Below are 26,975 nucleotides of genomic sequence, written 5' to 3'. Positions count from 1 at the left end.
TTATCTCATCTTGAGTGATCCTCAAGTTACTTCTTAATGTAAACCTCTTGTACAAATACAATATAAATGCAAGCCTCACATACCAAATAGGTACTGAGGAATTCAAGCTTATATCAAACTTTACATCCTGCCCCATGTGTCTGGGCACAACCGTGCCCAGATACTCTCCTGGACAGAAAACATGCGCCCATTACTAAATATGGGAACAGTTTTAAGTAGATTATATAATCATGTTACAAAAGTTTCCTTTTTTATTATTTAAACCAATTCCACTTCCCTCCCGTTCCTTTCATGAGAAACTACAATTTGAAAACCAGAGTTTCATCGATACAGAGATAAGCATGCTAAAAGAAAAACCTAACCCAACCCAGATTAAGAATCAACAATATACAAGTGACAACCAACTTAACAGTGCATGGTCTCTTCAAAAATTAGATGCATTCATCCAACTCCACCCTGAAACATCACCATAGAGCAATTTTAAGTTTGAACCTCAGTTAATTAATGTATGCTCTACTAGTATACCATGAAATCTAGCTTGCCCCAACAGTGTTAAGAGTGACAAAGTTCAGTTACCATGATTTCACCAACATGATCAATCATCAGTCATTCTTCTGACTCACTTAATCATGCATAAGGAATACTAATTTTAGTAATAAATAAAAGCATATATCTTTCAATATCAGTCCATACTGAAATTTAGAGATGACTACTTGTGTTGTTATGCCTCTCTGGGCACCTTGAGGTTCTGACGAATATTGCTTATTTGGAATAATTTTGAGACTGCATTTCCATTGTTTCACCCTGAACTAGCTTGTGCTTTCAAGTCCTTGGCTAGTCCAAACCTCGGCAATAAAGCACTCGGAGGTTCGCCTGTGGACCCAATCAAATGAAAGTAAAAAAGGCTGATTGGGATTGTAAGAGACAATCTTTTCCTCTCTTACGTTTGGGCCAGTAGGCTCTTCACATCTTGCTTTGTTGCGAAGGACTTGTTCGTCCCTTGACCTCTGTTAAAGAGGTATCCACACTGGCTAGCTGGTGAAACAGAGAGAAAGGCGCACTTGAAAGAGAACATGGTATTCTGAAAATATAAAATCTACGAACAGAAAATTGACACAAAAATATTTTCCAAAGAAGAGAGACTGTAAAATGATGGATGGATCTTAATAGATGAACCAGAAACCATCTTCAAGATTTTTAATCTTTCATCTGGATTCTGATTATCCTAAATCAAATATGTCAAATAAAACAAATAAAGTATAACCAAAGAACACTTCCTCTAGTGACAAGAAAATAAGGTACGGTACTATGGTTGCTCCATAAACTCGATGTGCAGCATGGAAGTACCCCTACACAATAGTAAAATACTCTTATTATGTATGCAATACACCTCCAATCATCTGGTTTCTCCAATGATTTGAAGTTTGGATCGGAAAGTGCAGCCGGACATTCTTAACCTGTTGTACAGCAACCAAATGTCAACACAGCTGTTCAACACTAAACCTTGACCAAGACTACTAGTCCTTTTACTTCGTTTTATGTCTAGAGCAACCTGATACCATCCCACTCTCTGGGTTAGGCCTCTGGTTTGTTCTTAAAAGGTTGAGTTACCATCCGCTAATACCATCTATGGAAATTCTTCTGGTTTCACAATGGTTAATAACAAACAGAAATTTGAGATCATTTTTGGATGGGCTCTGCTCTCTCCCATCTTTTCAGCCACTTGAAACGCTCATTTACAGAGAAATTTGAGAACACATGCTCTGTTTCCCACAGAGCACCAGAAGAACATGAAGAATATGTAAAAGGCATGACATCCTTCTATTATGATAGAACCTTATGTTTGACAAGAAGATGCGCAAAATTAATAGAATTCTTGGACAGTGCACAAGCTACAATAAAGCATTCTCTAAAGAGAAAAGGAGGGACTTTTCCAAAATGTTAATGAAGGGCATGTCATGCCCTGCTGACCAATTCTGACTAGCTTCATTGGCTGAGCCTGGATCACCAAGACTAGCTAACTCTTCTATGTACATTTGACTTCACCACTTGTACTTCTAGTTAATTTTATAGGTTAAAGTACATCTAAACCAGGAAACAGGGGGGAAAAAAGGACCAGGAAGAAGATGTGAAGGATGTGCACTCTTTCCATAAAGTTAATGCATGTACACAAGGTTACAATATACCAAAAGCAGCAGTTACCTTGCTCATTTTCAAGCTGTTTTCTGCCGCGATATGGATTCGACCAGCTGATGGGATGAGGAAGGGTGTAAAAAGAGACAAATTGCTGAAATGTCATCCATTGCAATCCCACGCCTCTTACGTTTCCATGCACTTACTGCACATTCAACAAGCCGTTTCGCTGATTTAGCTCTTTCTGGCGTTGATGAAACAATCTGTACTGCTTCCTGGTTGGAGATAACATCCCACACCTCAAAAAGAGAAAGAAATGAAAATTTAATTAGTTTTTCAGTTCAGGGTTTAAATTGTAAGAAAGAACAGTTAAAAAACTCCTTCAAGACATTCAACAATAACAACAGGGAGAATGTTCTCCCCATGGCTTGGGGAGATAATCTCTCTCCAAAGGCTTTGGTTTTATGGCATGTGGAGGTCCAGTTGACTTTGTGAATGTGTTCATGTCAACCCTTCCTCTCCTCATGTGTCGAATTTTATTCCAAATGGACTTTGGCATATGTCAAAATAAAATTAGAAAATTGGTTGAAAGACAATTTATATTCAAAAGTTTATGGCTGCTCTCAATACAAGAGGAAGAGTCAAAAACATGTTGTAATATATGGCTAAGATGGGCCAAGAAACTCGACACATGGTCAAATCAAACAGCAAAGAGAAGTGCGGAATAAAAGATGTTTGGGTAAAGAGAGTCAAAAAAATGGTGGGTTATATGGCTGCAAAGCTTTCTTCTTTTCTTCTTTTTTTTTTTCGGGTGGGGGTGGGGGTGGGAGGGGGTTGTGTGCATTAATATCCTACTTTCCTAGATTGGACCAATAAGAAGAAGCCTTCCCTTGCATGTATGTTAGATATGATGTCCCCACTCCTTAAAATTAACCTATAATTATAGAAGATATACTATTGATCTTTTTGTAAGAAGAAAGAAAGAAAAGCAGAAAATGTTTGTAATGCTAAAAATGGAAAAGAAACCAAATATTTCATCAATAAAACTCATATTCCTAATATTGTGCATATTTCTAGAGATATCCACAGCGTAACTAAAAGAGTACATTTAGCTGCCTGCAAATCTTCAATTCTATACCCTTCCAGAACTTGTCATCATGTCAAAATAAATAACGTAAGAAAGATTATCCATTACTTTGGCTAAATACTCACAACAATAGGTAAAATCTAATTATAAATAGGGGCAGTGGATTGAGAGATCATTTAAAAATAAGCATTACCAACACTACCAAGACATACCCCATCTGTTGCCAGCACAACAAATTGGTCTCTGCTGGTTATATTCCTTTGTGTGACTTCAGGGACAGAAATAACTCCGTAGTCCTTTACACAATAGTCTCCAAAGGCTCTAGACATTGCCAGACCTGGTGTTTCCTCATTTGGCAGCCAGACCCTGTGCAACCCAGGTTCATCTTTTAAACAGAACACCCGCCCTTGGCATTGTGTTATCCTCTCAGCCTCCTCTGAACAGACATTAACAGAGGGATTAAAGATTTAAAGTTAAGTGGATTTCCCTTTTTTATCTCCAGGGGGTGGAAGAGAGAGAGAGAGAGAGAGAGACGAACTGACGAGGTAAATTTGGCTTGAAGTCAATGGTAAGTTGAACTGGTACCAAGCTTCCATCATCAGAAGTGGTAGCCAACACAGCACGAGAGTCCCCAACATTTGATATAACAATTTCTTCACCCTGACAAAAAATCAAATTGGAAGAGCTTTATGCTGGGTCTTAGTGAACCTGACTAAGCATAAAGTACTAGAGTAGGTCTTACATTATTTAAAACATAAATAAATACTTTCATCCCAGATCAGAATTCTGTCCTTACATGGGAAAGGGGAACACCATCTAAAAACTGTCTATTGCGTTAAAATTGTAAAAAAAAAAAAAAAAAAAAAAAAGTATCAAGAGGAGATGAGGTAAATAAAGACGATAAGATACCTATCTAACTAATTTAAATTTCATAATATAGGATTAATGTCTTAACCATTAGCTATGGAATATAAGGCAAATATGAGAAGACCAAACTAACTATTTAACTTTGTCAACATTTCATAACATAGGATTAACTTCTTAACCATTACCAACTAATAATAACTTTGATTTGGTTCCTAGATCTCTTTTTTTTTTTTTTTTGGGGGGGGGGGGGGTGGTGTTCTCTATTCCAAAACTACTGGTAAGAAAAGAAATTCGATTGTCTTAGAACATCTATTATAACCGTCCACCTTGTACTATTCAATTAACACAACAAACATGTGTCGTCAATTCAAACCATCAAATCAAGGTGCCACTTCATGGATGATCATTTCCCTGAACTTGCACCAACAGAATGACATTACTATCCAACCAATAAACTGTTTATTGGGAAATGATTTGATGCTGTGCATCAAAGAGAGGGCCTATCAAGTTTGACAGGAAAGTGGTATAAGATTCATTGGATTTCAAACTTTTGGGCAGTTTAGATAAGAGCAAATTTTCAAATGTTTCAAAACCAGCATAAGACTAACCAAATGGGAGAATTGAAATTTGTTCTGAAATTATTTTGCGTACAATTGATACCTTCTGATTGACACAGTATATAGGATACCCAATTAGAATTGAGTAGAAAAAAAAATGCCATGACATAAAGCAACAGTTTATTCTGACTAAATCAGCATGAAAGATTTTGGTCACAAATTTTGTGTCTATTGTCATTCTTCTTTCATCACTAATTTAGTGTCTATTGTCATTTATCTAAATCTTTAAGTTTCTTCAAATGGCTTGAATCAACCAAATGAAAACCTAATTCCCAATTTTAGCAATTATATAGTGTCTACCGCAGGCTGGTTCACAATTTAAGCACCAAATAAAAAAAATCACAAAATTAGGTAACAATAGACATTATCCAGTACAGTTTTCCTTCCTATGAATCTATTAAATGTTTCAAGAATTGTTTAGGGTTTAGCCACCACTGGTAAATAGATGAATGTCAAACTAACTTCTTCCATAATATTTTTCGCTTATCTGTACTTTAAATGCTTTTCTCTAGGCTTGGCTACACCTAAGTGGAATCCACACAAAAGCAACATGGTGCCATAAAGTCTGCATACTACCTTCCAAGCCCCAAATCATATGTGTGAGCATGAGTAAAGATAACACATTGCGCATCAGAAAGCTGTAATTTTGTCCCATTCAGCACTTCTATTAATAAAGAGCAAGAAAGCTTACAGAGGTTGGAATTTGAAATAAATAAACATAAAGTGTTGAAGGCATACATTAACAACCAACAGGAAGAGATAAATTACCATAATTAAACTACCAAATCTAGTATGAAACATTACAAAACCAAGTCACCTGTTACCTGTCTTACAATTGTCAAAGCAGTCGTACCACTATTGTAGGAATCAATCCTACGATGATGCCCAAGCTCCTGGTCAATGGATGCACAAGTTTTTAAGTAGGATTCCTTCCAAATATCAAATCGATTAAGCTTCTTATCCGATTCCATGTCACATTCAGGGTCAAGGGAAGTTAGAGCAACGATCTCCTGCCAATTGCAAAGTAGAGATGACGGCATCGATTCCCTGACTTTTTTTGCTACATAGTGACCCCATGGGCCGTGCCCATCAAAAACCCCACAAAAGATCATGTCTGCTTGGCATCCAAATTCCTACCAAAACCAAACAAACAAACCATACTTCTCCATTAAATAGAAAAGAGAAAAAAAAGTGTAAAGCACAAGCATATCAAGTTTCTGAAACAGGCAATACAAGCCATACCTCCCACACAATGAAACAGTCTTGGTTCACTCCTTTATTTCCTCTCTTGGAGAAAACAGAGGCAAAATTGTTTGAACCATCGGCATTAACAATCCCTGGAGAACGCAATATCAAGTCGTTCTTCATTGCTTCTTTCGCCATTGCTTCAGCGGCTTCCTTTCCGACGTCAATCCTACAATTCTTCCCCCTTCTGACGGAAAGAGTTCTCGCCAATCCATTGAACAGAGATGACAGATGCCCCATTGCCTCTACAACTCAGGCTAACCAGACGAATTACAACTCTGAACCTTTGCACATGCATGTCTATATATAAATTAGGAGGACTCACCTCAAGCAAATACAATGTTCGCTAGGAGAATGAGGCGATCCATCTCCAAAAGTATAGGATCTATGAACTCAATATAACCCCAAAAAAAAAAATTAGGAATATTCATTCCGAAAAGAATCAAAAGAAACATTTTCATGCCGAACCACTCACAGAACCAAAAGAGACTTAAAAGAATTTTCAGTTTTACATAGATTTCTAACATCAGAAACTCTTTTTACTCCAATTCCGCAGCATCACAGCCTTCAAAGCAAAACTAAAACTTGAGTTGATAAAAGAAAGAAGCAAAAAAAAAAAAAAAAAAAAAAAAATCTGAGCTTCCGTGCAGAAAATCCGAATTTCACTAAAATCCTTTCATGTTTCGTTTAAGAAGAGAAATTCGAACAGAGCAAGAGGCTAAAGACAAACAGACCTTGTTTTACAGGGGATTGATTACGTTCAAAAACTTGGAAGTTAAAGAGCCGGAATCTGATGGAGGTAGCGGAAGGCGGGTTGTCTTAGCCGGAATCTAAAGAAACTCCAGCGAGTGGGACTAAGAAACGGAGCTGCAAAAGTTTAAAATCGCTTCCAATCCATTTAAGCTTTCTTTTAACTTCCGAGAAGAAGGAAGGAAGAGAATTAAGAGAAAAAACCTTCCGTCGTTTGTACAGCACAGCACTGACCTCATAGTACGTTTAGCTAATCAAAAAAGTTGGCTTACTGAAAAGGTTCGTATAAAGTTACTGTTAAGGACTTCGATGACTGTAAAAGTTTAAAATTGTGTTTTTTTTTTTTTTTTTTGGGGGGTGCAAAAAGTTTAAAATTGTTAAGGGGAAAGTTTTATACCAAAATTAATTAACAATGACGAAGAGGATATGATAGTTAATGAGGATTAGATACGTGGAAGAACATTAATATTTAATAGATAGGGATATAAATTAAAATTATTTATCGAGTAAATAAATTGGAGGTTCTGTAGTGTTTAGCTTTTGCTGTTGTGGTTTGTGGCATGCTGAGCGCGAATGTTGATGTTTCGAAAGTGAATTGAGGCGAAGCGACTAGCGAACTGTAGAAAGGAATCTTTACATCAGACCAATGATGGTGCAAAGAATGGTATCATTGGCAATGAACTCGTATCAACAAGTAGGAGAATAGGAGAGAGACCCAAAAAAAAGAACCTCATTGGTGGGCAACAGGAATTCTCTTTCTTGTTGCCTGAAATCGATCGCAGGCACCAAAGTGGAATCCAGCTCGGTTTAAAAGGGTTATTTTAGAAAATGCCAAAACCTAGGGGGGTATTTGCTAAACCATAAGCAAAGGGATCAGGATCATCTCCACGGAGCCCAGGGCCCAGGGTGTTGCCAAGGGGCATCCAGTGGTTGAGCTATGCCGCACACATCTCGGTTGCCTAGGGATGTGTGTAGCACAGCCCAATGGCTGGCAGCACCCTGGGCATGTTGGGCTCCCTAGAAACGAGCTAAATTCTAAACGAAATGCATTATTCCATTTCGATGTATGCTTGATTTGCAGGAAATATTTCGGAGAGATCCCATTAAAGATGGTAATATACACACATTTTACATGTAAAACAAGACTAAGTGATAACAAGTAATGTCTTAAGAGAGGGTTTCCTATGCTACTAGCGTGAGGAAAAATTTGCATGCTAGTTCCATGGGTGATCTGAAAAAGGTATCATTCATATGAGATCCATATATTTGGAATGGGAGAGAGAAAATAATTCATGTGAGAGAAAAATTGCACTCTATCATCATGAGCATAGTTGGAAAATCAAATTTTGATTGGGCTGAGTTATCTGAGTCGAATCAATATTTTAGAAAACCTGATCAAGAGTCGGATAGACTATGTCAAGGTAAAAAATGACGAGACTCAATCATAAATCGTTCAAGTCAAATAAGACTCAATATTTTTACCTGAGTCATCACAGACTTGGCAAATTTAATCGTTAAAAAAAAAATCATAAAGTTGATTCACTTAGAAACTCAGTTGAGTAAAATAGTAAATTTGTATTCTAAATTAGTAAGAAACCCTCAGCTATTCGTCTCCCTTCTCTTGTTCAATGAATTCATAATGCATTGATATGTGATTTTTTTGATTTTTTTTTTCCTGGTTTTCCCATATTGTTTTTGTACCTTTTTGAGTTTTTAGTCATTTATACACACTTATTGTATTAAAAAATAAGAAAAACGTGAATTGCCTTGACCGGTTATGACAGGGCCGAATCCCCAGGTTTTCAATTAATTATATAATTATTTAAAATTTTGAAAAAACAATAATACGTTTGTACATTTTTTTTTTATATATATAATCAAGATTAGACTGAGGAGGACCAAAAAAAGTAATCGATAACAGACTGAAACCAATCATCGATAGCTATTGCTATATAGAAAAATCAAATTGATTGTTAATTACATCCTTAGTTTTCATGTAGTGGTCATTTAATGTGTCCTATTCAAGAGTGATTTGAGAAATTCAACTATTGAACAAAAGAGCATGATCTAGATGGACCACATGTCAAATTTTACAACAAAACTTAAGTTGTCTTCTTTCCCTTGACCTATATTTTTTAAAATATAATAAATCATGAAAGATTTATATCGTCACACGGCCAACTCTGATTGGTCTCAAATTTGATATCATGGGACCTACTTATACACAATATTTAGTTCACAATTAATGTGTCATATGGTGAATAATAGGTCAAACCATTCATACACCGGTCATTTACTATGTTGCATTAAAGAGTGATTTGAGAAATCCAACTATTGAACAAAAGAGAATGATCTAGATTGATCACATGTCAAATTTTACAACAAAACTTATTGTCTTCTTTCTTTTCTACTATATTTTTCAAAATATAATAAATCTTAAAAAAAAATTTGATAGAAAGTTCTTTGTCCTAGAGTGTGGCCTATGCCAACACTCCCATGAGTCTATCTCTTTCCTCCTTATTTTAAAAGACATCTCTGCCCCCTTATTTTAAGGAGGAGAGAGATAGACACATGGGTGTAGGCCACACTCCCGAATAGAAAACTATTTCCCAAAAAATTTATCGTCACATGGGGAACTCTGATTTGTCTCAAATTTGATATATCATGGGACCTACTTAAACACAAGCCATAATTGATCTTTCACATGGTGAATATTATTGGGTCAAAATACCTAGATTCTATAGATAACATAAGATAGAATGTACATACGTACATACATACGTAGTTTATACTTATTCCAAGAGACAAGTGTAGCGTGTCAACTTCTTGTATCATGCACGTAAATACAAGTAAAGTTATATTTGGTTTAAAACGGTAGCCGTCCGATGAGATAAGCAGATCATTTTCCAATCTCATGTCATTCTCTTATTTTCTAATCCTAACCTTTTTTTTTGGTAAACATTTTCTAATCCTAATTTGAACAGTTAAAACGCATTATCCACGCATGCAATGTAATGTAACGCGTGTACTACATCATCTTATTATGTAGAGATTACGTGTGGAAATAGAGAGATGTTGTTCTACGTGAGTGGGGAATCTTCATGTACATGAGCGTACGGGAACGACTTACAATCTTTCAGATAAAATCAAATCTATGAGAATATTTTATTTGAACGACTGTGAATCGCTCACGGGACTCGTGTTCCACGCATGAGAGCTAACTGCTAAGTACAACTTCCCTCGTATGAGCAGTGGCAGAAAGAAACTTTCGTCTCGTGGAAATTTAGGAAAACAACCGTCTATTTTGACTTGGATGCATTAAAGCTATAAAAAACTTGGATTGTTCATTGGAGACAAAGATGCAGTCAAGAACTCTAGGTGGTTCGTTCGATACTGGGCTACTGGTTCTCCCTAGGATTCCGGATCAGCTGTCTCCGTGCGTCGAGGGTGTGGGGACCACACAACATCCCATGTGATGCGTGATTACCTAGATCGAGGGGTGTAATACGTGTTCTTTTTCTCTTCCATAAAATAAAAAAAAAATGCGTTTTTTGGGAGCATGGAGAATCGGGCTGTTGTTGTTACAAAACAGTAATAGAACTATAGAAGACTATGGAAGACTGACAAAACATTTTATCGGTTAAAGGAACGTGGGTTTAAGGCAATCAGTTGGGCTTGGTTGGTCTCGGTCGGGTTAAACTAAGTTTGGATGGAAGCTGCCTTGTGATCATTCATTTAGATAATCAGGCCGGTTCTTAACAAAAAGATAATCAGGCCAGTTGAAATGGGCTTGGTTTGGCTCGGGTTATAACTGGATACTAAAATTGGATCTTAATCAGGTCTTAACCGGGGTATGCCTGTTTAAATCTAAACAATCTTTAAATAGGCTTTAAACAGTGCAACTTAAAAATAACTATCGAAAAATCAGAAAGCCGGTATTGAATGTCCAACAACTAAAGACGTGCTTTCACAAAATTAAATACTACCACTACCGTAGAGGGGGGGGGGATCTACAATTACTAAAGAGTAAGGGCCATTTTTTTACTAGGAGAAATCAATTCCCTGACCTCTTAGAAGGCAATGTATTTATGTACTCAACTGGCATACCACTGACCAACCAAACTAACGGTTGTTTGCGCCGCAGGTTGGTCCCAAAATTCCACAAAATTTAGGGGACTTGTTTCATGCTGTATCAGATTGGAGATGGCCTCAAAATTGACATGTAGTCCACTTGGTTATTCTCCAATCCATCAATCTAACTATAGGAAACTAGGAATGATCAATATGAGTTGAGCATGCGGGAAATGAAAGTGCTTCACACGGAAAAAGGCTCAAGCTCAACGACCCCGTGGATGATGAGTGTTGCAGTGGAGCTGTCCCATCATCATCATTAACGTCGTCAACATCCTCCTTGGTGTTTCATGGTTTGAATGTGGGGAAATTGGAGTTGGTCGGATTAGGTCGGGCCAAGAATCAATTGGTCCGGTTGGACGTCTTATGGTCGGATTATGTGAGAGGGTGAGAGTTTCAAGGCATTAATTAATGGGTGGGGGTTTATGACTTTTCCAACTCTTTGTGTGAGGGGATACGATCGCGCATGCTTATACGGCCGTGTATGAAAACTTCCCTCTTATTATTATTATTATTATTATTATTATTGTCTCAGAGAGATACCGACATAGTATGAGCTATGACTAGCTTTGTTTGCAACCCAACCGATGTTCGGTAGACCTCAAACGGTGTTGAGTAAAACCCAAATGACTTCGATAGACCTGGAATTTAATTTGGTTCGGGTATGGAGCAAAAACATAATATTCTTTATATATCAAAATCCTGTAATGACACGACCTGACCTGACTCGGTTCGACTCGAATTGCATATGTGAAAAAGCAATCCTGACAAACCCTGAACATAAGGGACGATAGATACCTCTCCTCAAGAAATCCTACCCTTTAATTCACATTTTTCTTATTAATTACATGGCATCATCTCTCACAAAAAAGATCTTTCAAAAGCAATACCAAAAACCAAAAAACAAGTGGGAGGGAAAACACACAAGACCAATATTTCAAAACCACAAAAGGTAATTTGAATTTTTTTATAAATCATTTTCTAACTAGCATAGTATATCAAGCTCAAGATCAGTATCGATCATCGTTGATATTGATATTGGTATCAAGACAAATCGATCTCATCACGAATTGGACGCTTATGCCGATTAAGATTCTGTTACAGTTTTTTCTTTGGGCAAGAGATCATTGCCTCGTCACTTAGCCTACACTAGTGTGGGGGTAATGAGAGTGCATGTGGTGGCATTAACATGGATGAGAATTTTTATTTCAAGGGATGCATTACTGGGCATAGGCTCCATGCAATCAGGCATTCAGGCAGTATTCTTTTTCTCTTTTTCTTTCACTCTTTTCACATTTCTGTACTATCAATTTGGTATTGGGTAGAGGCATTAATGGAAGCAAAAAGACATGTGTCGTCACTAAAATTGTACGTGAATCCTCAAGGGAGCTTTTTTGGATTTTCTTATAACTTCTAAAGGAATTGAGGGGGCTAGGATTTAAAAGAATAGATTTGGAATTTGGATCAGACCCGACTGATTTGATTCGGATTGAAATTGGTATGATTAGTCAGAAGCAGCCAAATTATGCCCTAGCCCTAGAAATCCTATATGAATCGTAATCAGGAACAACCTCGACTAGTTTGATTCACATCAAGATTGGCCTCGATTAACACCGATCTAATGTCGACCTAGCCTATCCAGATTCTTAAAAACACTGTAGGGGACTTAGGGAAGAGACAAAAGTAGATCGTTAGTTAAAAAGGGAAAGAAGGAAATTTCTTTGTAATGGAAAGAGGTGATTTTTGGTCTCTAATTCTACTTAGTGGGTGAGAGAGAAAGAGAGTAGTGCAGATCCCATTTCTTGAAAAGAAAAAAGAAAGACATTATTGACATCAAACGCATGATTCGTTTTGTGGGTATCAAATCATGAGAAATTGACATTTTCCAGTTCCCATTATGGGAATCCCATTTTGGTGGAGGTGGTTGGACCAACACAATCAAATTGTCCAACAAAATCATTTGTGATTGGCTCTTCAACTAGATCCCTTCCATTAATTAAGTGGACTAGATTTTCCATGCGACCCCATTATATCTCTATCATGAACTACTTAATAATTCTACGCAAAAAGGAACTGCTTTATTAATGTTATTGTAGAAAGAAGTAAACCCCACGCATTTCCTAACCCAACAATCTCCCAAACCACATAATGCTTGAAAAAACATAAAAATTTGCTGAATCTCCCAAAACCACATGATGTTGGAAAAAAAAATAAAAATTCGCTAGAAGGAGGGCTTGAACCTCCGACCTTGTGGTTAACAGCCACACGCTCTAACCAACTGAGCTATTCCAGCCATGATTATATAATAATAGTAATATATATATTTAAAGTAAATTAGAATCAGCACAAGAAAAGAACCCAGGATGGAGAATGAAGTTAGGTCAGGTTCAAGGAAATAGAACCGGCAACAGGATTAGTCTCCACCAGGGTTTACCAAAATTGGGTCGGAGCACTCAATTCTCCCTGATTTGGCTCAAGTCAATTTTTTATGAAAAACCCTATATGCCTGGAATATATTGGTTTTGCATCCAATCCAGAGTGCCAGACCGATCCAAGTTTAGGTAGTGACTATTTTCTAAGAGGGAGGGGGACACTATGTTGCAGCCGAAACGATAGACTCCACCTGCTATATTACAATCAGAACGAACTAAGGCTAGATTTGATATGATTCTTTTTTAGCTTTAGAATTGATTTCATGAAATAGTCAACAATTAGATTTTTGTTCAAGCAATTGCAATTGTTTTGGTTGCATCAATTTGAAATATTTCAAGAATAATAAATCCATTTGGTAGCTCAATTTCTAAGAGTAAATTCTATATTATTTTTTTTTGGAGAGGGTGGTGGTGGGAGGGGTAAGACTGGGAAGGTGGTGGTGGTGGTGACGAGACCATTAGCAATGGTGGAATCAATTTCAATTTTAAAATTGAAACATCTCCTCAGTTATTTCAGAATTTCTATTCCATTGGATGATTTCTATTATTTCACCGAAATAAGATGCAAAAATGGAACGTTACTATTTCTAAAATAGAAATCATACCTAATGAGGACTAAGTCGAGCTTAATCCAGATTATGGGTTTATAAACCTTGATTTCCATGGATTTCAATTTGGCCATAAGCCCATAATTGGCCCGAGTCTAAACCGATTCGATTCCGATTTCTTGAAGGCTGACTTGGACAGAAAAATACCGAAATTTGGATTTTTTATTTATTTTTTGGTAAATGAAATGTGGATCTTGCAACCTAATTGTGGAAGGATTGGACAATAATCGACACCGACGTCCTCCCCCGCAGTAGGAATAGAGTGGTTGTTGTGACCTTGTCACAACTTCCTGGCATCTTCGTCTCTACACCCACCACATGGCGGTGCCATACCCCTTCAAACAAATGTTTCCAGGTCAGGTCAGGTCAGGTCGGTCCATATTTAGAATAGAAATCTAACCCTCCGCCCTCAACCCAACAATTATAGAGAAGAAAACCAACAACAAACAAACAAACTTGGTGGTGGTCGGTACGAGGAAATTAAAAAATAAGGTAGAAAAGAAGAAAAGATAAAAAGAAGGTGAAAAGGAAAGAGAGAAAGGTTGAATTAGTTGGGTCCATGTAATAATGATAACAATGATCAAACATTTCTATTTGGGGCGGTGATCACAATAAAAACGTAACGACTCAATTGAATACCCTTACGATTACATTTATCCCATATTTATATGAAAAACTTAATGTGGATTGATAAGTTCTTAGGTTTCCTCACTCTGTCAGTTGGTTTATGGGATTGAGTTTTTTCAAATTCGTATCAAATACCGTTTATAATTATTAATCTTATAGATAGGTTCTCTAAGCAAGGTTAAAAATCCCAAGGCAAACGAGAACGCCTCCTAGTCACGTACTGCACGCCGCCCCTGAACCCTGATATGGGGGCACAAAATGACCGCTACACGTCCTAAAACCCTGGATATGACCAGCGATGTGGTGGTCATTTTGTACACCCCTGTATCAGGCCGTAAGGGCAACATGTGTTGCGCACTAGGTGGCAGCTCACATGTGCACGTGTACAATTTTAACTCCGCTCCATGGTTGTTAGAACTTTGTAATCCCACAGCTGTGTTACCTATACATTCTTATGAATAAATCATATTTTACCAAAATAAAATATTAAAAAAAAATGTGTTAACCCTAGATTTTGAAAAGGGCTTGGATCGACCGGCCAAAATTAAGATTGAACTCCACTGATTCCAATCCAAATTGATTGATCTGATCCAATTTTAAAAACCCTCATCTCTGAGCACTCTGGACGGTACATAACAAGCCCTTTTTTGGTGTGCCATGCAAGAAACCAAAGTCCATAATAGAATGAACGAAAATTTTTCGTTCACCCGCAGAAAAGGGTTCACCCACAAATCTAAAGTCTTTGCAGTATATATCTAATCTGCACTACACCACATTATACCTTAAGAAGTAGAAAGAATTACAATCTCCTTTCCACCTAAGATGTAAAATATATCTCTTCTCACCATCCCTATAGTGTCTGAGACAAATGAAGTCATTAAAAAAGCTACCTTTCCTCCCCCAACCTCTCCCAAAATTTTGGTTGGGGCAGTCCACGAGGTCCAATGCCAAATACAATAATTGTTCACATGAAGGCACTGGTTCAACCCCAAAACTAAAGAACAGTCCCAAGCCCATGACAAACCATTGTTCAACCATCCGTTTGATGGAAGTATTACAAAGGACTTTTAGATCACTTTAAGGGGGAGAAGGGGAGGGGATTGGGTTTGGTTCGCATTCGACAGTAATTGACAGCACCAAGCCCATGGCAAACCATTATGTCATGTGTGACCGCTACACCAAGCTAGAATCAGTTACCTTGATAAACTAGTTTGTTTCTCAAGTATCCCTCTGGACAAGAAATGTTGGTTATTAAGCATTCTGATCATTCAAGTGGTCAGCTTGAAACTTTCTCAACAGCTGCAGAGATTGACTGTAAAGACTGAGATCAATGCCATCTACGTTCCTACCTACACGTGCTTGCACGGTGGCCTGAAACACCATATGTAATAAGAGAGTTCAAATGTAACACTACCAATCAATTATATGATGTTTAAGAAAGAAGGAAAAACTGAAGATGGGGAAGTCATTAAACTGGCCGAGAACATTTCGTACCTCATCATTAGATTCTATGAAGAGCTCTCCAATGAACTGATAGATGGATCCAAGTCTAAGGTTGAGGTTCCTCAGGTGTTGTGTGTTGATCTTTAGGCTGAAATTTCCATCACTGATTATGGCAATTGCAGTATCTACAGAGTAACCCTGAAGTCTATAAAAGTCCCACCATGAAACTTTTGTCAGTGATTTTTTCAGAAAAATCTGAGCAATTTTCAATTCATATCATAGTTGGAAAACCAGGTTTTCTGACTTGACTCGTCTTTCAGAAAAACCTGATGACTCGGCCTTGTCAAACCTGGTCAAGGTGAGTCAAGTTTATTTTTAATTTTTAATGCAATAAATATGTATAAATTAGTAAAAAAAATCAGAAAATTACAGGAAAAAAAAATCAAGGAATCACATATCAATGCATTTTGAGTTTATACCATTGAACAAGAGAAGGGAGTAGAGGAAAGTTGAGGGTTTTTTGTTGTTATAAAATACAGATTTACTAAATTACTCAACTCAGTTTCTAAGTGAACCAGCTTTACGGTTTTTCAAGAAACAACTAAACTTGCCAAGTTTGTCATGACTCAGGTAAAAACAGTCTTATTTGACTCGGACGATTTATGACCCAGTCTCGTCATTTTTTATCTTGACCTAGTCTACACAACTTTTGACCAGGTTTTCCAAAATTTTGACTCAACTTGGGCGACTCGCCCCAGTCAAAACCTGATTTTCCAATTCATGGAACAATTGAAAAACTGACTAGGAAAATATATCGTACAGTGCTTTTTTGTCCAACTTCATTACACAAATAGTTTAGAACTCGTAAATTCAATTCCAAAGAATAACTTCAATTTCGTAAATACTAATCAAATTTTCCCCCCTCTATCCTCACCTCCCCTTAGGCCCCAACCCCCAAAGAAAGAGAGAGAGAGAGATGTATTGAGACCTACAAACCATGATATGATCATTTAACTCCATAAGTTCTTTTGCACTGCCAGTCCCAAGCCCAGCTAAAGGAGGGTTTGATGTGTTAAGTTTGACAACATGCATTCAAAGACTAGTAGCGAACCGTTTTAGCATGGGTGCTCAAAAGGCCTACTTAGGAGACTCATGGAAAGGTATAGAGAGGGCAAGAAGGATCTTCATATGGATATGGACTTTATTGACCTTGAAAAAGCCTACGATAGAGTCCCTAGAGAACTTATTTGGCATATACTTGAGAAGAGAAGGGTGCCATGTAAATACGTGGACATCATTAAAGATATGCAAAATGGCGTGGTGACTAGCGTAAGATTTGTGGCGGCGGATTAAGGTGCTGAGCTCCCAATTATGCTTGGGCTTCATCAAGGATCAACCTTAAGCCCTTACTTATTTGAGCTTATCATTGATGATTTAACTTGAGACATACAAGATGTTTGGTGCATGCTTTTCGCTGACAATAATGTGTTAGTGGTTGAGACAAAAGCAGGGATTAACGCCAAGTTGGAGTTGTGGAGATCTACCTTGGAATCAAAAGGTCTTAAGATAAGTAGAACAAAGACAGAGTACATGGTTGCAATTTTAGCCACACTATGGCGGTTGATGAGGTGGTCAATATTGATGATAAAGAGATACCTCAAAGTGATTTTTTCAGATACCTGGGCTCCATGGTAAATAAAGAAGACAATATAAGGATAATGATTCCTAGAGAATTAAAAAAGAATTGTTGAAGTGGATAAGGGCAGGCGGTATTCTGTTGTTGGATTGTATGGGCCAGAATACTGTGGGGGTATTCTGGACTTTTTCCCTTTTATTATGTCTTTTCTCTTTTATTATGTCTCTCTTGTATGTGGTTTAGTCCCACATTGCTCATGTCATTCTGTTCTCTGTTTTTCATGATTATAAATAGATGTGCTTGGGATGATAATTAATCATCCAAGCCTTATGTTCTATTTTGATCCTCTCTATATGGTATCAGAGCAGGTTATGAATTAGGACTCCACCTCTCCCATTCTCGATCCCCCCTTTTCTAATTCTTGATCTCATCTTTCTCTTCTCTTCTCTTCTCTTCTTCCCTTTCTCGATCTTCCTCCCCTTTGTTTTGTTCTTCTTTTTCCCAAAGGGCAGCACTGATGAGGTGATCTATTGATCCAGTTGCTGCCCTCTTTTTCTTACCTCATTCCATGATTTCAAGATCTGATCGATAGGGTGCTTGGTCTCTTTGTTGCGAAAAGTGGAGACTTCAGCTTTCTTTGGACAGATTCAATCTATACTACAAGGGATTTGTTCAACATATTGGAGCTCAAGAACTGCAGAAAATTGGTATACAAGCATCTACAACAAGTTGAAGACCCCTCAAGATCGATATTTCTTCATAATTTCAGGGTTTATCAAAACCCTGACAATAGTCGATCTTGAGGTTCCACCTGTCAGTTGGTTCTGATTTTTTGAGGAGTGACTCTCCCCTATTCAAGGCACACTCGACTGCAATTTCAGCCTCATCCACTCACCTTTTGGGCTACTTCTCCTCTTATCGATTTCAGCACTTTCAGGGTTTTTTCAAAACCTTGAAAAAATCGATCTCAAGGTTTTCTCTGTCAGTTGTTGCTGATTTTTTGAGACAATTCTATCATTCCTAGAGGGCTCTCATCCCATTTTCAGCCCTTAACTTGAAGGATTTCTTGGGCTTCTCTTCACAACAGCCCCATTCGGCGATTTGGGATTCTCTACTGTCTTCATGGGTGACTCAGTGGATTCGACTGCTACTTCTGTTGGTGATGGACAAAGCAAATCAGATTATCATACCTTTCCTCCTAATCCAATCAAGTTGGATGGCACTAATTACTTGCTTTGGTCTAGGTCTGCTTCCTTTACCATTGCTGGCCGTGGCCTTACTGGTCATATTAATGGAACCAATGTTATGCCAACCGAGATTGGAGCTGCTCAAGAAAAGTGGCTTGCCAACAATGGAGTTCTTATGTCCTACCTGATTGGTTCTATGACGACAGATCTGCAGCATAATTTTCTTCTCCTTGATACAGCTTCGGAAATTTGGGCTGCTTGCAAGGAAACCTACGGATAGCTTGGCAATGATGCCCAGGTATATGAAATCAGGAAGAAGGTCCTTCACACTACTCAGGGAGAATTGACAGTCTCCAAATACTATGCTACTTTGCGCAGCCTTTGGCAGCAAATGGACCACTTTTCTGACTTTCACCCAAGTACAGCTGCTGATATTACTTTATATAAGAAACATGTGGACAAGATCAGAGTTATGATTTTTTGGCTGGGTTAAATGTGGAGTATGATCAGATTCAGGTTCAAGTGTTGGGTCACAAACCTTTTCTCACACTTGAACAGTCCTATGCACTGGTCTCCTCTGAAGAAAACCGTAGGGCTGCCATGTTGCACCCTCCTATTACTGACAGGTCAGCCCTTCAGACTGCTGCCCCGGTTGCTTTTGCACCTACAAGCACTACTTCTACTGATTCTACTACTGGTACTATTGTTTGTGAGCACTATCACAAGTCGCACCACACCAAAGACAAGTGCTGGAAACTTCATGGGAAGCCGGCTGATTTTGAAGCTAAGAGGGCTCCCAAGAAAAAGCCAAAGAACAAGGCCAACCATATTGAGTCTATTACCACTACCCCTGCTACTAACACTGGTCTATCCCAGGACGATTTACAGGCATGCCTCCGTGTGCTAAGGACTTCCGCTGCTGCTGCCTCTACTACATCCGCTGCTACTGCCAACTCTTCTGCTCCTTTAGGTTCAGACTTTGCCCGGTCAGGTATTCCATTTGGTGGTCACTGTGCTTCTGTAGCTTCCCATCCTTGGATCATAGATTTTGGAGCTACAGACCACATGACCGATTCCTTTAGCCTGTTTCATCGTTATTCTCCCACTTCTGGGAAAGATAAGGTCAAAGTAGCTGATGGTTCCCTTTCCTCTATATCTGGAAAAGGAATCATCAACTGCACTTCCTCTCTTCCGTTGTTCTCTGTGTTACATATTCCTAATTTTACTACTAACCTTCTTTCTATTAGTAGTATTACTCGTGATCTTAATTGCAAAGTAACCTTTTTTCCTTTTAATTGTGTCTTTCAAGATCTGGGCTCTGGGAAGACGATTGGATTGGGTAAAGTACATAGTGGATTGTACCTGCTTGATGATGGTCGCTTCACTCCACCACCATTACCTTCTCCGCTAAACTAGAACTCCTTGGCATCTTCTAAATTTTACCAATGGTACTCTAGGTTAGGTCACCCCCCCCCCCCTTAGGAATTTTAGCACATTTGTTTCCTAGTTTGGTCACCCAACATACTAAGGATGACTTTTTTTGTGAGGCTTGTGTAATGGCCAAACAGACACGTTCAAATTATCCAATTTCAAATAAAAAAAGTTGTTCTTGTTTTCAATTGGTGCATTCTGATGTTTGGGGCCCTAGTCATAAAACATCTATTTCTGGTCATCGTTGGTTTGTCTCTTTTATTGATTGTCATTCTAGGAACACATGGGTCTATCTTTTGCACACAAAAAATCAGGTTTTTTCATGTTTTTAGCATTTTCATAAAATGATCCAAACTCAGTTCGAGGCTACCCTCAAAATATTGAGTAATAATGGAACCGAGTATACAGAATCTCAGTTTCAAAAATATTTGGCTGATCATGGCATTATTCACTAGACTAGTTGTGTTGATACCTCTGCCCAGAATGGCGTGGCAGAACGGAAAAACTGCCACTTGTTAGAGATGGTCAGGGCCTTGATGTTTGCTCAGAATGTCCCATCTCAATATTGGGGAGATACGGTTCTTACTGCTGCCTATCTCATCAATAGATTACCTACTCGGGTCCTTAACTCCCGTAGCCCATCTGATGTTTTACTGGGGAATTCCTCCTTTATTGTGCCTCCCAAAGTGTTTGGTTGTATGTGTTATGCTGGAGATACAAAATCTCCAGGCAAACTTGAACCTAGGGGGCTACGTTGTATTTTCTTGGGTTATTCTCCAATCCATAAAGGTTATAAGTGTTACCATCCCCCTTCCCGCCGTACTTTGGTTAGTATGGATGTTGTCTTTCATGAGACCCTTTCTTATTATTCTTCACCACCTCTTCAGGGGGAGAGTTCTAGTGAAGATGTGCCTTTTGAGATTCCTCCTCTTGAGGTTCCTCTGGCTGTTGCCCAGCCTCTTTTGGATGCTGCCCATCCTTCTTTAATTGATGCCCAACCTCCTCTAGCTGTTCCCCCCTCATCTGAAGGGAATCCTTTACAGGGGGAGACCATAGAAAAGAGTGTTGTTAATGTTCCTATTCAGGGGGAGCTGACTCCAGTCCAGAGAACTATTGGTGAATTTCAGAAAAGGATTGACAACTTCAACATACTCACCTATACAAGGGGCAGGACCAACAGAGGGCAGCTTCAATCCACTTTAGCACCAATACCCATCCAGTTGCCGGCTCCAGATCCAGATCCTTCCTCTCCTGGTAAGCCCTCTTCTTCCGACCTACCTATTGCTCATCGCAAAGGTACTCGGACTTGCACTTTACATCCCATATCTCGTGTTGTTTCTTATAGTTCTCTTTCTCCTTCTTTTCGTGCATTTGTATCTTCTCTTTCTTCTGTTTCGATTCCTAAAAATTGGCAGGAAGCATCTACAGATGGAAAGTGGAAGGCAGCAATGTTGGAAGAAATGAGAGCACTACACAAAAATAATATGTGGGATCTTGTGGCTCTTCCTCCAGGGAAAAAACCAGTTGGATGTAAATGGGTCTTTGTGGTCAACAGAAGACTGATGGTTCAGTAGATCGATATAAGGCACGTCTGGTTACAAAGGGGTTTACTCAAACTTATGGAGTTGACTATCAGGAGACCTTTGCACCAGTGGCAAAACTCAACACTGTACAGGTGTTATTATCTTGTGCTGCAAATCTTGGGTGGGATCTTCAGCAATTAGATGTAAAGAATGCCTTCCTCCATGGGGAGCTTGAGGAAGAGGTATATATGGACATTCCACCAGGTTCCTCTGATGACAAGACCAAGGGCAGGGTCTGTAAATTGAAGCGTGCCCTTTATGGGTTGAAGCAGTCACCTAGAGCTTGGTTTGACAGATTTCACAAGACTATGATTTCAGCAGGATATAAGCAGAGTAATGCTGATCACACTTTGTTTATCAGACGAGTTGGTGACAAGGTAACTCTTCTCATAGTCTATGTGGATGATATTGTGATCACAAGTAATGATGGTGATGCTATCAAGAATTTGAAGCTCTTCCTTGGGCGTGAGTTTGAGGTAAAAGATCTCGGACCTCTAAAATATTTTCTAGGGATAGAAGTTGCTCGATCTTCGAAGGGCATCTTTCTTTCTCAAAAAAAATATATCCTCGATCTATTGATTGAGACTGGGCTGCTAGGTTGTCATCCTTCAGATACTCCTATGGAAGCTACTACAAGACTTAAGGAGAAAGAGGGTGAACATATTGACAAGGGTTGTTATCAGCGATTAGTGGGTAAACTAATCTACCTCTCTCACACACGACCTGACATAGCCGTTGCTGTAAGTTTGGTGAGCCAGTTTATGCATGATCCCTATTCCTCTCACATAGAGGCAGTCTGTCGTATTTTGCGGTATTTGAAGTCTGCTCCAGGAAAAGGAATCCTTCTCTCTTCCAATGGTCACCTGAAGATTGAAGCTTATACTGATGCCGATTGGGCTGGTTCCACTGACAAAAAATCTATCTCTGGGTTGTTCCTTTGTGGGTAGGAACCTTGTCACATGGCGTAGCAAAAAGCAGAATGTTGTGGCAAGGTCTAGTGTTGAAGCCGAATTTCGTGCAATGACACAAGGAATTTGTGAACTTCTATGGCTTAGAGGATTGTTGCAGGATATTGGTGTTGCTATCCATCTTCCCATGATGCACAATAAAGCAACCATTAGCATTGCTCATAACCCTGTCCAGCATGATCGTACTAAGCACGTGGAGGTTGACCGACATTTCATCAAGGAGAAGCTCGAAGCTGGACTCATTAGTGTTCCCTTTGTGAAGTCTGATGATCAATTGGCTGATGTGTTCACTAAGGGACTAAGTGGCAAAATGTTTCTTCCTATCTTAGTCAAGTTGGGCATGCATGATATATATGCTCCAACTTGAGGGGGAGTGTTGGATTGTATGGTCCAGAATACCATAGGGGTATTCTGGAATTTTTCCCTTTTATTATGTCTTTTATCTTTTATTATGTCTCTCTTATATGTGGTTTAGTCCCACATTGCTCATGTAATTCTGTTCTCTGTTTTTCATGATTATAAATAGATGTGCTTGGGATGATAATTAATCATTCAAGCCTTATGTTCTAATTCTGATCCTCTATATCTATAAAGCTCAAAAGAAAATTTTATTAGACCAGCCAGGATGTATGGTGCAGAATGTTGGGCAATCAAGAAGCGGCACGTAGATAAAAAAAGTGTGGCGGAGATGAGGATGTTGAGATGGATGTGTGGAAAGATTAGGAAGAATAAAGTTAGGAATGACCATATTAGAGCTGAATTTGGAGTAGCCCCTATATTCATGAGAAGCAACGAGCAAGTCGTTTGAGGTGGCGTGGTCATGTTTAACGGAGGCCTCAGGATGCACCAGTGTGGAGAAGTGACCTGATTCAGATTGAAAGATCTAGAAGATCTAGGGGCAGGCCTAAAATGACCCTAGGAGAAGTAGTTGATGTAGATCAGCTGTCTCAAACTAGCCACAGGTATAGGGATTCTTCCCTACCCCAGCAGTAGTGTAGATGTAGGGATTTCCCCTACACCAGCACTAAATCGTGGGATTAGGTTAAGAGTTTATTTAATTTAGTCTTTTATTTGAGTTCTATTTGGAGTTTTAATCCTAAATGGGATTTAGCTTTGAATCCTAGATGGGAATCCTAGTTTTAGTTTGAATCCTAGTTAGAGCTTGATTTTAGTTCAGCCATTGTGGCTATAAATATGGTTGAAATTGCTCAGTTGAGCCGACGATTGAATAAATACAAAGTTTGTTTTTGAGTATTGTTGAATCATGAAATAGCTACTTGCTTTCCATCCCCCTTCTGCTGAATTCTTCAACATCCCCAACTCTCACCTATTCGATCTCTTGAAGCATCTATCTTATTGCTGGAATTGCTCTGCTGGTTCAAGAGTATTAATAACAAATCTGAACACTAACTTCAGCTATTCAAGGAGGCCAATCGATCACTGCTTGAAGAAGAATCAGACCACAGCTCTGTTGGGATTTGGGTTCTCTCCATTGAAGCTTGATCTGCCTGTTCTTCAGGTTCCTGCGGTTGCAACTTCTGAATTCTATTTCAAGTTATTAAATCTGGGTTTGGAGCACAGCCTGCAAGCATTATCTTCTCTTCTTATTCCAGATCTGATATTCAATCGTTGAATGGTTTGTCTGAAACCCTAAGTTTCTATTTTCATTCTTCTACTTTCTAATTCTGTGATTTCACCATAACTTTACACCAGACCATCAAAATCCACCCAAACTTGGACCGAATCTCCGTCACACCTAGTGGAAAACTCGATCTTGGTTATAGCCCCCAACCCTAAACCCTAGATTCCATCATTATCATTTTTCCAGAAACCTAACCCTAAATTGCTGCAATTCAATTCCAGCACACTTTTCCCCCCATTAAAACTTAACGTAACCTTCACTGATAGACTCCCCTACATCAACTTAGCCTAACCCTACCATCAAACGCCAGGTTCCACTAAACCCTAACCCTAATTTGACCAAAATCCCAATTTTGGCCTACCCGATTTACCAGTTCATAGCAGTTCCTGGTTACTGGCTCCAAGTTGGATTATCTACCAATCTAGGACTACATTAGTAGTGAAGAAGACATGCATAGTTTGGGCCTTCTCTCAAGCATGGCCTCGAACAGAGATGTTTGGAGGATAACGATCCATGTTGCCGACCCCATTTAGGTTGGTTTTCCTGAGTTTCTGCCAATGATGTTGTATTTCTTTTTTTCTTTTTCCCAGTCTTTGCAAGGATCCATGTAGCCGACTCCATTTAGATGGGATAAGGCTGAGTTGTTGATGTTGTTGCTCAAATTTCATCATTGTGACCTCATACTAGAGTGTCCCTTGGGAGTAATGCCCTACGTAATGATCTGGGTAATGATAAATGAGTAAAGGGTTCGGGTTCTTTTGGAAGTGACACACCACATCAGTGCCAAGTTGTAGAGAGCAGTGGACAAAGGTTCCCATTCCACAGACGAGAAGCTAAGAAGATAATCTGAAAGTGTAGAATTCACATATAACATGGGCCATAGTGAATAAAGAGTATGAAATCAATATATAGAATAGGGAAGAGTAAATTTAACATCTTCGAAAGGGACTAGGTGGAAAGTGGAGAAAATCCAAAGATATAGCAAATTTTGAAATAGGTTTCTTGTCAATCTCATGTGGTTGGGGTAAGGCTTATTTTGTTGAGTTGAACTGTATCTGTAAAGAAAATAATGTAGAGGCTTTTGATGATCTAATAGTTACTACCACATGTTTATGACAAAATGTTTTAGGTTCTTGCATTGTTTAGAATTTTCTTTGGATAGAATCAAACTCATGAAGTCACGGTTGTGATGCCAAATTGCCAACTAATTGATGTATGGGCTTTAACCATCTAAAGTTAACTTTGAGAAAGGAAACAATGAACAAATTATGTCTGCTTTGGAATTGGGCTCATGTGGTCATGGCAGCAGCTGAAGAAGAAGGTACTCCATCTCTAATATTTGGAGAAAAAAAAAAGATAAAAGAAACTGTATGAAAATGAGGTATGCAGGGGAGTGTACCTACTTTCCAGTAACTCGAAGGGAAATCCCTTGCTTACAGAATGGAGAAGATGGATGTAAATCCTGTAAAGAAACCAAAATGCCAGATTTTATCGCAAAAGATGCCATTGAACCTGATCAACCTAAAGAATCACTTGATTTCCTGCAAATCAAGTAATGTAGGAATCACTTGATTTTCTGCAATCAAGTAACCTAAACCCTTTGCTTAAATAATGTAGAGGCTTCTGAAGATTTAATAGTTACCACTTATCACCACATGGTTATGAAAAAATGTTTTCTGTTCTTGTATTGTTTAGAATTTTCTTTGGATAGCATAAACTCATGACAGTCGTGATGCCAACTAACTTTTGTATGGGCTTTAACCATCTAAAGTTATCTTTGAGAAAGGAAATAATAAACAAATTATGTCTGCTTGGGACTTGGGCTCAAGTGGTCATGGCAGCAGCTGTAGAAGAAGGTGCTCCATCTCTAATATTTGGAGAGAAAATAAGATAAAAGAAGAAGAAACAGTCATAGACATACACAAACTATGAACAGAAGCTGTAGAAGAAGGTGCTCCATCTCTAATATTTGGAGAGAAAATAAGATAAAAAGAAGAAGAAACAGTCATAGACATACACACAAACTAAGAACAACGACTGCAGTCAAACATGTATAAACCCACAACTGGAACAATGCAAACTTTAGAAGGTAAAAACTGAGGAATGCAGGGGAGTGTACCTACTTTCCAGTAACTCGAAGGGAAACCCCTTGCTTAAAGAATGGAGAAGATGGATGTAAATCCTGCAAAGAAACCAAAATGCCAGGTTTTATCGCGGAAGATGCCATTGAACCAGATCAACCTAAAGAATCACTTGATTTCCTGCAAAATTGAGAATCACATACCAGATGTCACAATAGAAGTTGATCAGAAAGAATGGAAAATATAGGATCCATTGCAATCTTGGTGAAGCCAGATAGGCATTCTAAGCAATAATTAAATAATAACACGCATCACATATGGGTACGTGGAAAATACAAGTTACAACCATTTTTATCTAGGGAGAGGAAAATGGCGAGGATGTAAAGAATAACGAAGTCTCAGAAAATTACTCCACAAAGCAAATAAGAGGATTCAACAACCCTTCTAATGTTGACCACAGTTATTGTTGGGCGAAGGGATCATCCCACCGGTGGAGAAGGGATTTCA

At 38.6% G+C, this 26,975-nt stretch overlaps 2 protein-coding genes and 1 non-coding gene across 9 annotated transcripts; all 3 read right to left on the bottom strand.

Moving 5' to 3' along the window:
* Positions 1 to 261: 261 nt before the first annotated feature.
* Positions 262 to 6,828, bottom strand: LOC122647954 (probable protein phosphatase 2C 34). Of its 6 annotated transcripts, XR_006330996.1 has the most exons (9): positions 6,684 to 6,828; positions 6,275 to 6,334; positions 5,947 to 6,206; positions 5,529 to 5,837; positions 3,763 to 3,880; positions 3,433 to 3,656; positions 2,203 to 2,432; positions 1,625 to 1,722; positions 1,144 to 1,350 (listed from the first exon to the last, which is right to left on the bottom strand). XR_006330996.1 is itself a non-coding variant. In XM_043841245.1 (8 exons), exons 3-7 carry the CDS (start codon positions 6,187 to 6,189, stop codon positions 2,214 to 2,216), a joined length of 1,113 nt encoding a protein of 370 aa, XP_043697180.1. In that variant the 5' UTR covers positions 6,190 to 6,206; positions 6,275 to 6,334; positions 6,684 to 6,828; the 3' UTR covers positions 262 to 1,081; positions 2,203 to 2,213. The 6 variants fall into 6 exon arrangements, 5 of the variants coding, with proteins under 5 accessions (XP_043697180.1, XP_043697178.1, XP_043697179.1 ...); XM_043841245.1 differs by lacking the exons at positions 1,144 to 1,350; positions 1,625 to 1,722 and adding an exon at positions 262 to 1,081; XM_043841243.1 differs by lacking the exons at positions 1,144 to 1,350; positions 1,625 to 1,722 and adding an exon at positions 262 to 1,035.
* A 6,221-nt stretch (positions 6,829 to 13,049) lies between these two features.
* On the bottom strand, positions 13,050 to 13,123 carry TRNAN-GUU. The gene has a single exon. It is a non-coding gene; the product is annotated as a tRNA-Asn (tRNA).
* Positions 13,124 to 15,584: 2,461 nt separating this feature from the next.
* Positions 15,585 to 26,718, bottom strand: LOC122647953 (CST complex subunit TEN1). 2 transcript variants are annotated; one of them, XM_043841240.1, is made up of 3 exons: positions 26,511 to 26,718; positions 15,992 to 16,145; positions 15,585 to 15,868 (listed from the first exon to the last, which is right to left on the bottom strand). In XM_043841240.1, exons 1-3 carry the CDS (start codon positions 26,612 to 26,614, stop codon positions 15,749 to 15,751), a joined length of 378 nt encoding a protein of 125 aa, XP_043697175.1. In that variant the 5' UTR covers positions 26,615 to 26,718; the 3' UTR covers positions 15,585 to 15,748. The 2 variants fall into 2 exon arrangements, with proteins under 2 accessions (XP_043697175.1, XP_043697176.1); XM_043841241.1 differs by lacking the exon at positions 26,511 to 26,718 and adding an exon at positions 25,791 to 25,930.
* Between the last annotated feature and the right edge of the window lie 257 nt (positions 26,719 to 26,975).

Source organism: Telopea speciosissima, unplaced genomic scaffold, assembly GCF_018873765.1.
Source record: "Telopea speciosissima isolate NSW1024214 ecotype Mountain lineage unplaced genomic scaffold, Tspe_v1 Tspe_v1.0300, whole genome shotgun sequence".
Lineage (NCBI taxonomy): Eukaryota > Viridiplantae > Streptophyta > Magnoliopsida > Proteales > Proteaceae > Telopea > Telopea speciosissima.
Note: the sequence above shows the minus strand (reverse complement) of the source record. Positions and strands in the feature narration are given on the sequence as shown.